Genomic DNA, 14,603 nt, shown 5'->3' with positions numbered 1-14,603 from the left:
AATCATTGTTACTGAACATATGTATTTCAGTGACTTCAGTGAGACTGACTTTTCTGAAACCCTTAACGGGATTGCAGCCTTGAAATGTAGAGTTGTTTTAAGAAAAATTGGGGCAGCGATGGGGATAGTGGGCAATATGCTCAGCCTATAGATTTAAGATATTCTGTGTAACAACATTTTTATCATTCCATTAATGGGGGGGGGGGGGGACGGACAGAAAAAATATGCCTGATTTCAGTATGCAAGCAAAGATACCCAGAGTTATTTCAAAAAAACAACAGCAGAAATTTCCATCCATAATTGGATTTTACTACTATTCCACAGGGATATGTTTTTTTTTTTTTTTAAAAAGCCATTTCCCTGGTCATTTTGGCTGACATGATTCTTGGCTTTGCTTAAATTATTGATTACAGCAGGGGGGAGGGACTTCCTGGTGAGAGCAGCACTCTCCCTAATAGAAGCCTCTCATTAAATCAATTTCTACCATTGCTGCAATGCACCTTCGGGGAGTTGAAGGTTAGGAGCTTCAAGAAGAATTTCTTTTTTGCCTTCAAGGAGTGGATCTTTGCAATAAATTTTACTGAACTCTTCCTCTTTTTTTGTGGCTTTCATGTTTGTAAAAGCAGCCAGGAACAAGACATTTTAATGAATTTTTGGAGGTGGAAGGAGGGTTCTGGCATCCTTGCGCAGATGAGCTGATTAAATCGCGATGTGATTGATGCCTGTAGGCTGTGGGGTCTCGAAAGCTTGTCACTTTGAACAAAATCAGTCAGGAAATACTTGAGCGTCTGGCAATCTGGAATCGGTTCAGTAGCAAATGCATTGTATGCATCCACGGCTATAATTCCTTTACAGCTGTCTTGGTTTCTGCCGTCTTGGGGAAGGTAGTCATTTATATGGGGAACATGTGGCATTTGCACTCTGAAATCTACAGGCTGTCAGGTGGCCTTCCTTCCTTTCACCCACCCACCTCAAACTTCATTCCTTGTTAGGCTAATTAAATAAATGTCGCCTACATAGCGGTAGGTCCCCCAGCCCAGCCCCATTCAGCTGGCAGACAGATCTGGAGGCTTTGCAAAAAGGGCGAGCACAAGCGAACATGAAGCTGTTAGAACATGTGCAGAACAAACTTAAAGGATGCTGGTGGCAGATCAGCTAAGGCTGAACTGCAGAGGAGGAGGAGCGAGCAAATGTGAGTAGCGAGAGATCATATACTGTATGTTAATTTTTTCCAGCTTGTCTATGCAAGCTGCCTATTTCTGTGTATAGATGTTTAGCAGGTGTTGTCATTGGGGAACATTTTAAGTCCTGTTTGCATGTTGCCCGTACCAATTGCAGAGAGAGCTTATCGTAATCATCACAGTATGAACTTTGTGTTCTGCTGTTAGCACCTCTGTGTTAGCTCTGGCAAATCAAGTGATTAAGTTTGAGAGCTGTGATCTGCAGAGCTTGAACATTTTCACACTGGTTCTGGATTCCAGATTCCCTTGGACTCCTCGTCTCCTGGTTTTCCTTGACATGCCCCATTTCTCTTCCCCGTGTCTACTTCGCTTTAAACACAATCTTGGTCTTCTCTAATCATGTTCTTCAACTTCAGGGTAAAGCAACTTTTTTCTATAATGGAAGGTTGGTTTTGAACTAATACTCATTTGTTTGGCAGTGTCTGATTGGTCTCTGGCAGATAAATTTGGCAGTTAATGGGGGATCATTTTCAGCTCATTTTTAGAGGGGTTGCTATTGTTTCACACTGTGGGTTAATCACCAGGACAGCTAAATAAATCAAAGTTAGAAGTCATTGTTAATTCAGTGAACAGGAACTGATTTATAAATCAGTTACATATTTTTATTCAGCTAGAATATAAATATTTTTAAAAGATATTTTGACTTCACCTGGCTCACATGGTTGTGTGATATTCAGAAAAAAGTCAACAATATACTGTTAAAATGTGGAAGGTGCAATGCAACATTATTTACTATCAATTTGAGAATATCTCCTTATTCAGGGTTGACCTGTTGGTATAATTGCATTAATTGTGCATTAGCATAGGAATCTGCTGCCTGCAACTTAAAGCTTCAGGCTGCCTCATGTATTGTCATTCTACAGACAATTGATGAAGAGCATTGTCTTGCTTAATTAAATTCCAAAGCAATTAACTTTTTTTGTGTGGGGGTGGTGGAGACAAATGGGAGGCTACTTTTTTTAAAAGAAACAAGATTTTGCTGCTAGAATACATTGATTTTTAATCACAATATATCCAAAGATGTTTTTACATTACAATATTAGCCTCAGTAGTTTTAAGGTTTATACAGCCAGCCAATGAATAGGAAAGGATAATCATCTACTGCAGCTTTCCCAAACCTGGTACCTTACAGATGTTTTGGATTGCAACTATCATTAGCCCCAGCCTGGCCAATGGTCAGGCACAATGGGAACATCAGGAGGGAACCAAGTCGGAAGAGAGCGATCTAATGGTTTAATAAGTATGCACATCCCCTTCCCTTTTGTGCATAAAGGGGGGGGTCACAATCCCAATTAAGCCCCTGAGATGGTGGAATTATTGGTTAGAATAATAGAATTGTACAGTTGGAAGGGACCAGGAGGGTCATCTAGTCCAGCCCCCTAAAATGCAGGAATGTCAACATGCGGATCATGGTCCGAATGGGTTCATTTGAGCAATGTGTAACTCTGACAATTTTACATTGAGTAGATAATTCTGTAAGTATTGCACACCACTGATGACATTATAAAGTACTGAAATGTAAGTATGACAGAGGCACTCTACTCATAGCTGCCAAGTTATCCCTTTTTTAAAGGGATTTTCCATTATGCTGAATAGGCTTCCTCGCGAGAAAAGGGAAAACTTGGCAGCTATGACTCTACTGCTTGTTCTCTGAATACAATATTTGTTGTGAAATTGTGATACATAGTGGTAGGCAAGATATTGTACCTTGTTTATGGGCAGGTGGGACAGAGAGGCATTATTGGATCAGGACCTGCAGTTTTGGCAAACGAGTTGGCTGATTATGCATGCATGTTAGTTAATAAAGCACTCATATTCAGTGGTTCAGAACAGGCAGTTTTGTCACCAAGAGGTAGGGAGTGCAGGTTTGGAATTTCTAAATTTTCAGTTTGTCAGCACTTTGTAACGTAGAACAGGACTCTGCCGAGACAGCAAAACACCAACCAAAAATAATAAATTCTTTTTAAAATGGGAATATTCAAATGCTTTATCAGTGGTAACTAAACTTGATGTTGAATTTTGAGTGAATCATAGGAGAGAAGCGACAGAAGGGCGACTTCTCTAATGTCTCTCCACATTACTGTAAATGGACTGTCCAAGCAGTCCGGTTTTTTATTCATCCATCAGCCAGATTACATCTTGGCACCACTTTTGTTTGCCCAGCAACAGCAGGCTTTAATTAGCGGAACGGATCGAGTAATTAAAAAACCCCAAACCTGTTTGCAAAAATCTACGGATTTGTCAACAATGCAGCAATTTCTCTGTTGTGCACTTTCACTTTTTAAAACTTTTGCTTCTTCATATTTGGTTTTATGATGATATACTGCTTCCCCATTACCTTTCCTTCCTTCCCCATTACTTATTTGGTTACAAAGCCAGGCTTCATTTGGAGCGTGGGGAATTGCCATTTGATGGCTGCATAATATTTGCTTGGCTGGCTGTGAGCTGATGTTCCCTACGATTTCCTGAAGCGCACACCCAGGTTAGATTGCGTGGTAGATATCTAGCCTGCAAGCACCATGGTGGCTAAAATTGTTTTTAGAACAGTTTTCAAATAATTTATTGCATCCTACCTTGAACAGCAAATTCAGAGCCTCTCTTTTAGATTAAATTTTGATGCATTTGTTTCTATAAATTAAAACTAGCCTCAAAATTGCCTTGATAGCATGCTGAATTAGTTAGCTTCCAGGAAAAAGTGAGTGAGCTGCCACAGGGCTCCGTCACCCAGCACAGTGCCCAGTTAAGTGATAGTTATAAGAAACAACTTGTCTTGGTAAGTATTTATTCCTTTCCTCCCCAATTTGCCTTTTATTAATGAATCCAACACCTATAAAGACATGCTTCAAGGCCAGTTTCCCCAATTGGCTGATCCCAAATCTACAAGGGACAACAATCTACAAGCTCTAGGCTTGATTGACTAATAGTGCAAGCCTAACCATGTCTACGCCAAATGAAGTCTGGTTGAACAGTGGAACTTACTCCCAAGTAAGTGAGGTTAGGATTGCAGCCTAGGGGTTCCAAAGAAAAAGCCTATGTATGGGACCATCATTTTGGAAAAGAGGGCCTTTCCCCCATTAAGGTGTGGGTCAGAACTCATGCAGCCTGGTGAATTGTTTTCCATTAAGGTTCTGATCCAGATGTTAATATGTGGGTGCTGATTTTTAGCCTACAGGTGAAACTTGAAAAATTAGAATAGCGTCGAAAAGTTCATTTATTTCAGTAATGCAATTTAAAAGGTAAAACCAATATAGGAGATAGACTCATGACATGCAAAGTGAGATATGTCAAGCCTTTATTTGTTGTAATTGTGTTACCTGTGGAGCAAAACTTATTGCAGATGGCAAAGGAAGGTTTTTGAAAGAGTTTGACATGAACCGCAGTAGCCTTTTTAAAAAGTGTAGCACCCGATGCCACCTGGTGGACAGCATACAAAATACAAGTTTGAAAATAAGTGTCTGAAAAAGGAAATACTCTTTGCAGGTTCTTGAATGATCTGTGAAGTCATTTCTGATTTCCCCCTTTTTTATTAATGTAATCCGTAGAAACATACAAAGTACAGAATTTAACACATAATAAAGTTCAGGACATAAATAAAACTCAAGTCAAGACACAGCAAAAATCACACAAGTATAGTTGAAAAAACAACTACCGTACCAAGTATAGTTGAAAAAACAAACATTGCTATAGTTTTTAATGTTACTACAGCAAAAACAGACAACTGTGAGTTCTACAATGTAGCATTATGGGGATTTTTTTCACCTCAGAGATTAATGAATAAGTGTGCTAATTAAACTGTCCTCAAATGTTCATTAAATTACATACAACTAAATATATGTACTCCTGGCAACCTAGCAGTTCGAAAGCACGAAGTGCAAGTAGATAAATAGGCGGGAAGGTAAACGGTGTTTCTGTGTGCTGCTCTGGTTCACCAGAAGCGGCTTAGTCATGCTGACCACATGACCCAGAAGCTGTACGCTGGCTCCCTTGGCCAGTAACGCGAGATGAGCGCCGCAACCCCAGAGTCGTCCGCGACTGGACTTAACGGTCAGGGGTCCCTTTACCTTTTAAAATATATGTATATTCGTTATAGTGCAGAGGCTAGACTTAGACCGAGTTCTCACAACCATAAAATAAGATGGCAAACCTGTGTCTCGACTGTACCACTGCAGGCCCCAGCTAGGGGCTCACAGAACAGAAAACATTCCCTCCCTCAGTGTCATGCACATAGAAAACTAGCATGTCAGGGAGAAAGGTGGGCTAGAATGCTTCTCCCTGCAATTTTATTTTCCATGTGGAGTTGTTGTTGTTGTTGTTGTTTGTTGTTGTTATATGCATTGACATGATAAAGCCGAGATTCAGATTTACAGCTTTATGTGACCTCTCTTCAGACCTTCTGTATCGTGGAGGGAAGGCTCCCCCCATCCTGCTTGTGGAGGAAGACATCTCAGCCACCTCAGGCATCTGATCTGAAGCGCCATGAAAAGGCAGCACACTGATAACGATTATATTTATTCCTAATTAATATTGTAACTATGTTTGCAGTCAGTGAGGTGGCTTGCAGCGTCATCCTTTGAAAAACAAAATGAAGAATTGACTGCTCTTTTACGCCAAGTTGGTATATTTGGGAAACTTGTATTTATAAAGTAAAATAGGAATTAAAGGTGCAGGCGCTCAGCTAAACATATACTGTACCTGTGTGCGTGTGCATGGCTGATACTGTTTTCCAGAATTATTGTGGATTGGGAAACACCAGTTGAAGGGAAGGGACAACAGACAGTCCAAATATAACCCATCAATCACTACCCAATAGTGTGGATGGGAAACATCAAGATAAGATTTTGGAACATTAAAAATGCTGAAAGCCCTGGTGTGAACTCAGCCTCTCTCTCGGATTTAGCTTCCTATTTATATTAAGGTGACAATGTTATGTGAAACACAGCACTCTAAAACAACATATGCAGACGCATCATCTTATAAAGTAACTTCTCTAACTTTACATGAAAAACTTTAATTAAGGTGTCTTCAGTTCAGTTTGATGACTAAACTTCTGCAGGTTTCATTGAGTTGGCTCTTAACTGCTGGAACTAGACCCCCCCCCCTTTTTTCCTTTTCTGAACCATCATTGGACTTCTTGAAGGGTTTTTTTTTTTTTGCAAGGAAGAGGATCCTGTTGTCTTGACAACCAGTTGCACGCTGTGAAGGAGGACTGTTCCAAATGGCCAGCTTTTGGCTGTTTATATCTCAGTTTCTTGTTGAGTAATGCTGCCAAAATTAGACCTGCTTGTCCAGCTTGCGATGCAGTTATTTGTCCTGTCGAATGTTGCTTTTCACCACATTTTAATTTTAGGGCGGCACTCGGGTTTCTTGCCATGAGTTTTCGAAGGACCTATCTGCTGACTGTCATTGAACTATGAGGGTAGGTTGTGCTGCTGCAACGCATGCAGAGTAGCGGAAATATTTTTTAAATAAAATTGTTCGGCATTGAACTGTGATAACCACTTGCATGTGAAGTATGGACATTTGCAAAAGTGGAGTTACAATCTACAGCTATTACATAGCGTCTTCATTTGAATCCTATTTGAAACAACACATCAAGATTCTTCTGTTTATATTTTAAATCTGCATGCTTCCTTCGTGTCTGCGTGTATCTCTTTTGGCCTGTTATGTCTCCCTAGAGCTATTGAGTTTTATTTATGTCCAGAACTTTATTATGTGTTAAATACACATAATGGGGCATAGGAAGGAAACATGGTCAAAAGGGGAGCACAGTTGGAAAAAGGTTAGAAACACTTCTGTATCACCTGTGGCTATCTTAGAATATTCAGGGGGTGGCGGCAGGGGGCCACGTGTCCCCAATTGGGAAATACTGATATAGAAAATAGAGGTTCTCACTCTAGAACAGTTGACTGAGTTTTGCCTCTCTTTGGTAGGAATGAGCTATTGAAACTTCCATTCTTTTTATACATGTAATTTGTTGGGAAGCTTGGTGAGGAGAAACCTCCTTAAACCAGGGTTTAATTGTATGCCTTCTAATTTTAGACACTATAGTATGCGTAGTTATATTCACAATATTACATTATCCTTTCCTTTCTTGTATTCCTACTGCACTAACATTTTGGACTTGTTCATACAGTGCCTTTTCCCACTTCACAAGAACCTGGAGGGAAAATCTCAAGAAGCTATTAACACAACAGGCAGCTTCTACACTGGATTAAGATGTATTTTTAAACTGTTATATAAGTGAAATATTTGATTCTCCTTGCATATTCTGGCTGGATTTCTAGAAACAATCCTCATTTTTGAGGAAATTCGGATTGCATAAATATAGCCTCTTTTACTGACAGAATAAATATCAGTTCATATTTTATGGGATGGGATAAAAAATCCTAGTTTTTGATACTTCTAAGTATACCATACCATACCATACCATATTCAAGCATGTAATACCTGCAATCTGAATGGTACATTATATATATATATGCGCAACGTGATTCCCTACTACCTTGAACCATGGAAGAATATACAGTACAATACTGATAAATATGTTATATAAGGAAAAGTGATGTCAATTCGCTAAGAAAAAAGCAGGGATACCCAAACCCATTTTTGTTGTTGCATCTATGAGACTATTTCTGTTTTGTGACTGTTGACCTTGTAAAACAGCCTTGGGATGCCTGCCATACTAGAAAAGATATCTTCATGAAGTTGCAAAATAATAGAAGAGAAAATTGGCTCCATTTTACTGCACCTTCAGGTCAGTCATGCCATATGGAGATACTGCTGCCTACTGCATTTTTTTATCACTGTCTAATTAAATTGAGGCCAAGCAATGATTCATGTTATGGTACTTTTTGATTTGCCATCTTTTTCCTTTGGAGAAAAAGCAGTAAAAGAAAAACTGTTAAAAATGTACAGGGGACGCTTGGGTTGCGAACGTGATCTGTGCGGGAGGCATGTTCACAACCCGCATCTGCGCACGCGCGGGTCGCAATTCAGCGCTTCTGCGCATGCGCACGCCAAAACCCAGAAGTAACCCGTTCTGGTACTTCCGGGTTCGGCGCGGAGCGCAACCAGAAAAGACGCAACCTGAAGCGGCTGTAACCCAAGGTACTATTATTCCAAATACTAATGACCACCAAATCCGATGTATTGTTTACGGCACTGTCAAGTTGTAGTAGCAGTTGATTTCCATCTTGTTTTAGGAAGTCGTAGTAATATTTTAGTACAGTGCAGTAAAACCATCACAACTTGAAACACAAATTGAATCCCCAAATTTGCTTTCATCACATTGCCAAATTCAGCATCTGAATTGGAGCATATCATATGGAATGAAGTTTATTGTAGCAATAAATCAGCTCTGTGGTAGACTGTGACAGCTGGAGCAGAGAGTTATAAAACAGCAGTATATTATTTTACTCAGATTTTATTGCACCTTACATCCCCCCCCCCAACTCATCCCTAACCCTCTAACTAAGTGTATGCCCTGTGGTTCAAAATACTGTTCTGTTGAAACAAGAAAAATATTGCAACAGAAACAGTATTTAGAACCATAGGGCATACACGGCGCTTGGACCACATTCTGTCATCTTTCATGATGATGATTTAAGGCTGGGTTGGAGAGCCTATGGCCCTCCAGATTATGTTGGAATTCATCTCCAGGCAGCCTTGGGAAGCACCATCAATGGTCAAGGATATAGGAAGCTGAAGTCCAGCAATATTTGGGCTCCAACTCGTTGTCCAAGGACTGCATGTGGCCCTCAAGGCATTTTTGGCAGCCCTTGGCAACATTTGACCACATACACACAGCCCCACATAAGCGAGCCGCTGGGCTTTGGGAAGGAGGCATGAGGGCTCTGGCAGGGTCCTAGAGTCCTCCCTCCTTCTTCCCAAAGCCTATTTAGTGCTTTCCCAGCTTTGGTAAGGAGGTGGGAGGCCTCTAGGACCCTGCCAGAGCCTTGTGCCTGCTTCCCAAAATCTGGCTCCTCACTTAACTGGCTTTGGGAAGGCAGAGTGAGGGTGGGAGGTGGGGGGGGGCATCAGATTTTGGCCTCGCTCACCCCTTTGTTCAATAATGCAGTTTGTGGTCCGCGGGTACTCTTGTGGCCCACTTGGTATGAAAAGTTGGACCACTCTGATCTGGAAGGATATAGGTTCCCCTGCCCGGTGTAAGGTAAGCAGAGTTTGTCTTTCTATTGCAAACTTCCTTTTCGAGTTGTTCATTCAAAATTTCAGACATCAACATGCATGTCTGGCTAGAATTCAAAGGGTCATAAAACAAATAGTTGTTTAATGCTTGGGATTACCTTTTCAATGTTCCCAACAGCAGTCCCAACAGGTGGGCGGGGAGGGAAGGTGGAAGGTGGAGAAATCGCTATGCGCTACAGGTTTGTGCCAGCCAGGCTAGGATTTTGGGAGAGGGCTTCTAGCCAGACAGTTTCAGGATCCCTTCACATTTCACCCCTCCTGTTGCTTCCTGTGAGAGGGAAATGTGTTATAGCAGCTCCAGGACTGACATAGTTTTCTTGCTGATCCGGGGGGGGGGGGGGTGAGTAAGTTGGGAGAAGGAGGGGAATTTGGATCCCACATGTCCAAGATCTTCATTGATCTTCCTCTAGCATGCTCCTTCACTTACACCATTGGGGCACAGCTGATAGAAGGGTGAGTGCTGTAAGTATAGTCGTACCTTGGAAGTCGAACAGAATCCGTTCCGAAAGTCCGTTCGACTTCCAAAACGTTTAAAAACCACAGTGCGGCTTCTGATTGGCTGCAGGAAGCTCCTGCAGCCAATTGGAAGCCCAGTCGGATGTTCGGCTTCCAAAAATAGTTCACAAAACTTCAGGAGCCAAAACGTTTGGGAACTAAGCTGTTCAACTTCCAAGGTACGACTGTATGGCAAAAAGGCATCCCAGGGCGGATCTGCTGCACCTTTGGAATAGAGATCTGGCTCCTCAGCTGTCCTCCCAGGGACCATGGGATTGCAGCCTAAATAAATACATTTTGTTAATAACAGTAATACTGTTTTGCTATTTCCAAGTGTTTTGTTATGAAAAAAAATAAGAACGAACTCTCAGTGCTAATAATTCAATCGTTGGTCCCCACATCTCAATACAGTATTAATTAAGATGGAGACTTCATAGACTACACTTGTAGAAAGCCACTCACCTGGTAGCCTATGGTAAATAATAATCACCTCCAGGCAACCAGGCAGTGAAACCAGTCTGATGCTGGCTCTGTCCTCAAGACCTAAGTAAACCAGACTTGGTTTTCAGAGGAAAGGGAGGAACTAGCCTGAAGGCAGAATCATCAGGCTCATTCTGACACGTGTGAATCTGATGTTCATGGCCAACAAGATATAGTGAATTCTTATTGTTTATGACTTCCCTGGGCTTCCCATAAACATCTTTGTTCACTTGCAAGCTGCTATTTGGAGCAAAACTGACAGTATATGAATTCTGGGGTGCTTTACATAGTCTTTCTAGCAAGTGAGGCAAAATTCTTTCTCATTAAAGAACAACATTTTCAAGGAAACCCTGGATAATACAACACTTCAGTGCTCAGAAGCACTGCTCAGTTTACCAATTGAGGATTTCTGTGACTTATGGAAATAATGGGTCCATGAAATATTTATCCTAATTCAGAAAGGGCCTTTATTCTCTCAGAAGGCATGCAGATTATATTGTCTTTTGATATACAGCAATCTATAGCTGCTTGAATTAATAGAAAGATATTATTTCTCAGTGTGATTCCTATAAACATTTTTTCTCTGTGTATAATAATAATAATAATAATTACAGTTGATATCCAATTAAGTCCTACTCAGAGTAGATACATTGAAATTAATTGACTTGTCCATTGAGTATGATTAATGCTGGATATCACCCAGTATATTTGTAATTAGTCTCAAAAGCAGCTAGAGCAGAATGAAGTGCTACACACATTAATAAGCAGACATATAATGTTTATAGTACAAGATAGGCTTGTTATATTTAAAAGAAAAGTATTCAGAGAATCAGACACAAGACTTAAAATTATATTTAATAAATTTCATTTTAATTTGGTGAGGCTCCTCACTTAAAATATTCTCTTGTCTTGATTGCAGCGGTTTCTGTAATCATCTTGCAGTGTGTATTCTTTTGCTTGTTTAGTTATATTGTCCTTATTGAAGATCTTATTGAAATCTGTTTTGCTTTTTTGTTTCCAAGTCAAAACACTGCTGGAGGCTTCTAAACTTCAAAGACATTCATATTTGGTTCTCTAACTTTTACGGCATACTATGCTGTAGTCATGAATAATTACATGTGATTTTCCTTTCATCTTTTGTTGGTTGGTTGGTTTGGAAGAAGTCGCTCATTGTGAGCAGCATTGTACATTTTTGCCTTTGTGTACTTACCATGATTTGAAATTCAGCTACTACAACCATCAACCTTTTCCTGCGAAAGGTACTGCATTTGCAGTACTATGATACTGTATTAAGGGGAGGAATGTTTCGTGGCAAACAATCAAGAGTGCTTGGAAACTGGCTTGTTTCCAGAAACAATTTTCACATTTCACCTTTTAAAACAGACAGTGTGTGTATAGAATAATTAAAACCTTTCGTTCTCGGCAGATCTTCATTGTTGTTTTAGGATTATGAAGCACATCTGAAAGCTATGCACAACATAATAAGGAGCCTTGCAAGTCACGTGGCAGAATCAGCGCACAAAAGTTAGAGTGATTCTGGCAGCCTTAATGCCAGTAATAGGTTATTTATTTAAGTTACTGCATGACCCGACATGTTCTGAGTATTAGAAAATAATCTTCAGTAAAAAATCATATCAAATGGTTAAGTGTGTTAGTCATTACAAGAGATTCTGGCTTCTTTGCTGAATCCTTTCTCTGTTTGTCGGTCCATTATACCTGAATACCCCTGGAATACAGGAAGCTGCCTTATGCCAAGTCAGACCATTGGTCTATCTAGTTTAGCACTGTCTACTACACACCAAGCGTGGGCAACCATGTTTTTGTCCCGGGCCACATATGCTCAGGGATAATTGTTTGGGGGCCATGCGCCAGTGACTGCTGTCTTGTTGTCTTCAGAAGCAAAATTGTGTCTTGCAGATATCTTTTTCTTTAACTTTGCTTCGCCGATGACAGAACTACAGTATAGTGTTTCTGCAACACTTGATTTTGGGTGGTTTTGAACTTTTTTTCACACGTTAACAGTGTTTTGGGGTTTTTGTTTCCTGCAGATATATGGAGTGATCACTCATTTCAGACAGATCCTGACTTGCCTCCAGGCTGGAAGAAGATCAGTGACATAGCAGGGGTCTATTATTGGCACATACCGACAGGAACAACCCAGTGGGAACGTCCCATATCCATACCAACAGAACTTCAAGGCTCAAGAAAAGGCTCCCTTAGTTCGATCACACCGTCTCCCTCTCCAGAAACGGAGGTAACATTTGTTTGTCTGCTTTGAGTCCGTGGACAGGGGGATTAACTTCTCTTTTCTTTTTTTAAAAGACTTTTTGATACAACAGAAAACAAGAATATTAGCATATCTTTCCTCTTGCTTCATGCAAACTAGTGGTTGCCACAGTCATGCCAGTTAGTTGCTTTCATCCTGCATGGGATTGACACTTCTCCACATTACTGCAAAATGCAACAACAAATGGAGGAGCGCTGCAATCCACATGGATTAGAGCCAAACTAAATGGTGGATCAGCTGGTCCACATACAAACTTGTCTTGAGTTCAGCGACACATCAAAAAGAAAAGTAGAACCTGTTAAGCCTACAGAGAAGCCCCTGAAGAGAAACACCGGAAGCAAGAAGAAGCCCTAGTAATCTCACAAAGCTGTTCCTCCAGAGCCCTGCTTCATACTACGTAGGTAGCATACGGCTGCGTTGAGTTTAAGGACTTGTCCTAACAGTATAAATCGACCTGATGGGTTGGGAAGTGCTAGAAGTTACATAGGTTGCCAAGAGGATCAGAGCAGCCACTCGTTGCCATTGCACACAGGAGAAACTGCCTTGGCGAAGCAGTTTGAAGTGACAACTGCGCGCAACAAATGAAATGTTGTAGGCGTCAACCCTTATAGTCTTTGGGATAAGCTACAAACTCCCCGACACCAATCCCCAAGTCTGCTTCCCTGCAAAGCATTAAAAAGTGGTCTGTCTTTTTCAGCTCAGTTGTAAGAGTTGTGCAATGAATATCTGCTAGGAAAAATTCAATTGCAGATCTAGATCTCTAGTGCGTAGACCCCAGAATTGTTGCTTTTGTCTCAAATACAATTTTTAAGTTACTGCAACTTTCATTTAACATGTAGGAGTGGGGGCTCTCAGTACATTAAGCTCATAAATCTGAACTTTTTTTTATATGCCATGCTAAAGAGCAGAAACTGCCATTCTTTTCAAACTTGTTTTAAATGTTAGTGCAAAACTTCTTACCAGTAGAAGGAAATGACCCAAAAAGCAGGCAGTAAAACACCTAATTGGGCAATATGACACCACAGACCACTTTGAATAAGATGTCCTGGCAGTAGCAATTGTTTGAACCTGGCAAGAAAAACATAGGGGGGGGATCTTTTGTGTTTCAACTGGTTCTGCTTACAGAACAGATGGGCGGGGTATAAATAATAAGTTGTTGTTGCTGCTGCTGTTGCTGTTGTTGTTGTTATCCTCTAGAGTAAAAAATGATTTTCCCTCAGCTAGGGGAAATGAAAACCAATAAATCCAAACACACACAATAGGTCCCATCCATAACACATTATATTCCTCCTTTATATTTATTTATGTATTTATTATTTAGATTTATATCCCGCCTCTCCACACATTAATATATGCAGCTTGATGGTTGCCTAGACTCATCAGAGAATATTCTTATTTCCTTTGGCCTAAAAATCACATTATTTTCTTTTTGTGTGTAGAATGTGCTGTGCTGTGGTTTTAGAAAAATTAATTAGCTATATATGAATTGCAAAGAAATGCTTTGAATCAAAATTGAGTTGGTGTTTCCCAATCCACCATGTAAAAATTGTTGGACAGTTTGTGTGTGGATACTGTTAAGTAAAAGGCAGGAGGGGTGAGGTGGACGGCCTCAAGTGACAGATTGTGGAGTAGTTTTGAAAAGGTAACAGATTGTCATACACTAAGTTCATTCTTATATTTTTACCACCATAGTGGGACATTGGCTCCAGGATGTCTTGAGCCACCTCAGAAAGGAGTATTTAGAATAAAGAATTTCAGATGAGTTCCAATTTACTCTCCATTAAAAAATATTTTCTTCATATTTACTATTCAGACCCTGTTAGAAGCATCTGGTATTGATATACTTATTCTGAGATGAAGATGTTTAAACCTTTTAGCTATCTCAGAAATATGCT

General features: G+C 40.4%; 1 protein-coding gene across 9 annotated transcripts in view; it reads left to right on the top strand.

The window, feature by feature from the left end:
• APBB2 (amyloid beta precursor protein binding family B member 2) overlaps positions 1-14,603 on the top strand; it is a 192,560-nt gene that overhangs the window by 101,864 nt on the left and 76,093 nt on the right. For all 9 annotated transcript variants that reach the window (XM_035112954.2, XM_035112959.2, XM_035112950.2 and 6 more), the window contains one exon: positions 12,470-12,675. In XM_035112954.2, the coding sequence (XP_034968845.2) occupies positions 12,470-12,675 (206 nt within the window). The remainder of the gene's footprint in view (positions 1-12,469; positions 12,676-14,603) is intronic.

This window comes from Zootoca vivipara, chromosome 9 (assembly GCF_963506605.1).
Source record: "Zootoca vivipara chromosome 9, rZooViv1.1, whole genome shotgun sequence".
NCBI lineage: Eukaryota > Metazoa > Chordata > Lepidosauria > Squamata > Lacertidae > Zootoca > Zootoca vivipara.
Note: the sequence above shows the minus strand (reverse complement) of the source record. Positions and strands in the feature narration are given on the sequence as shown.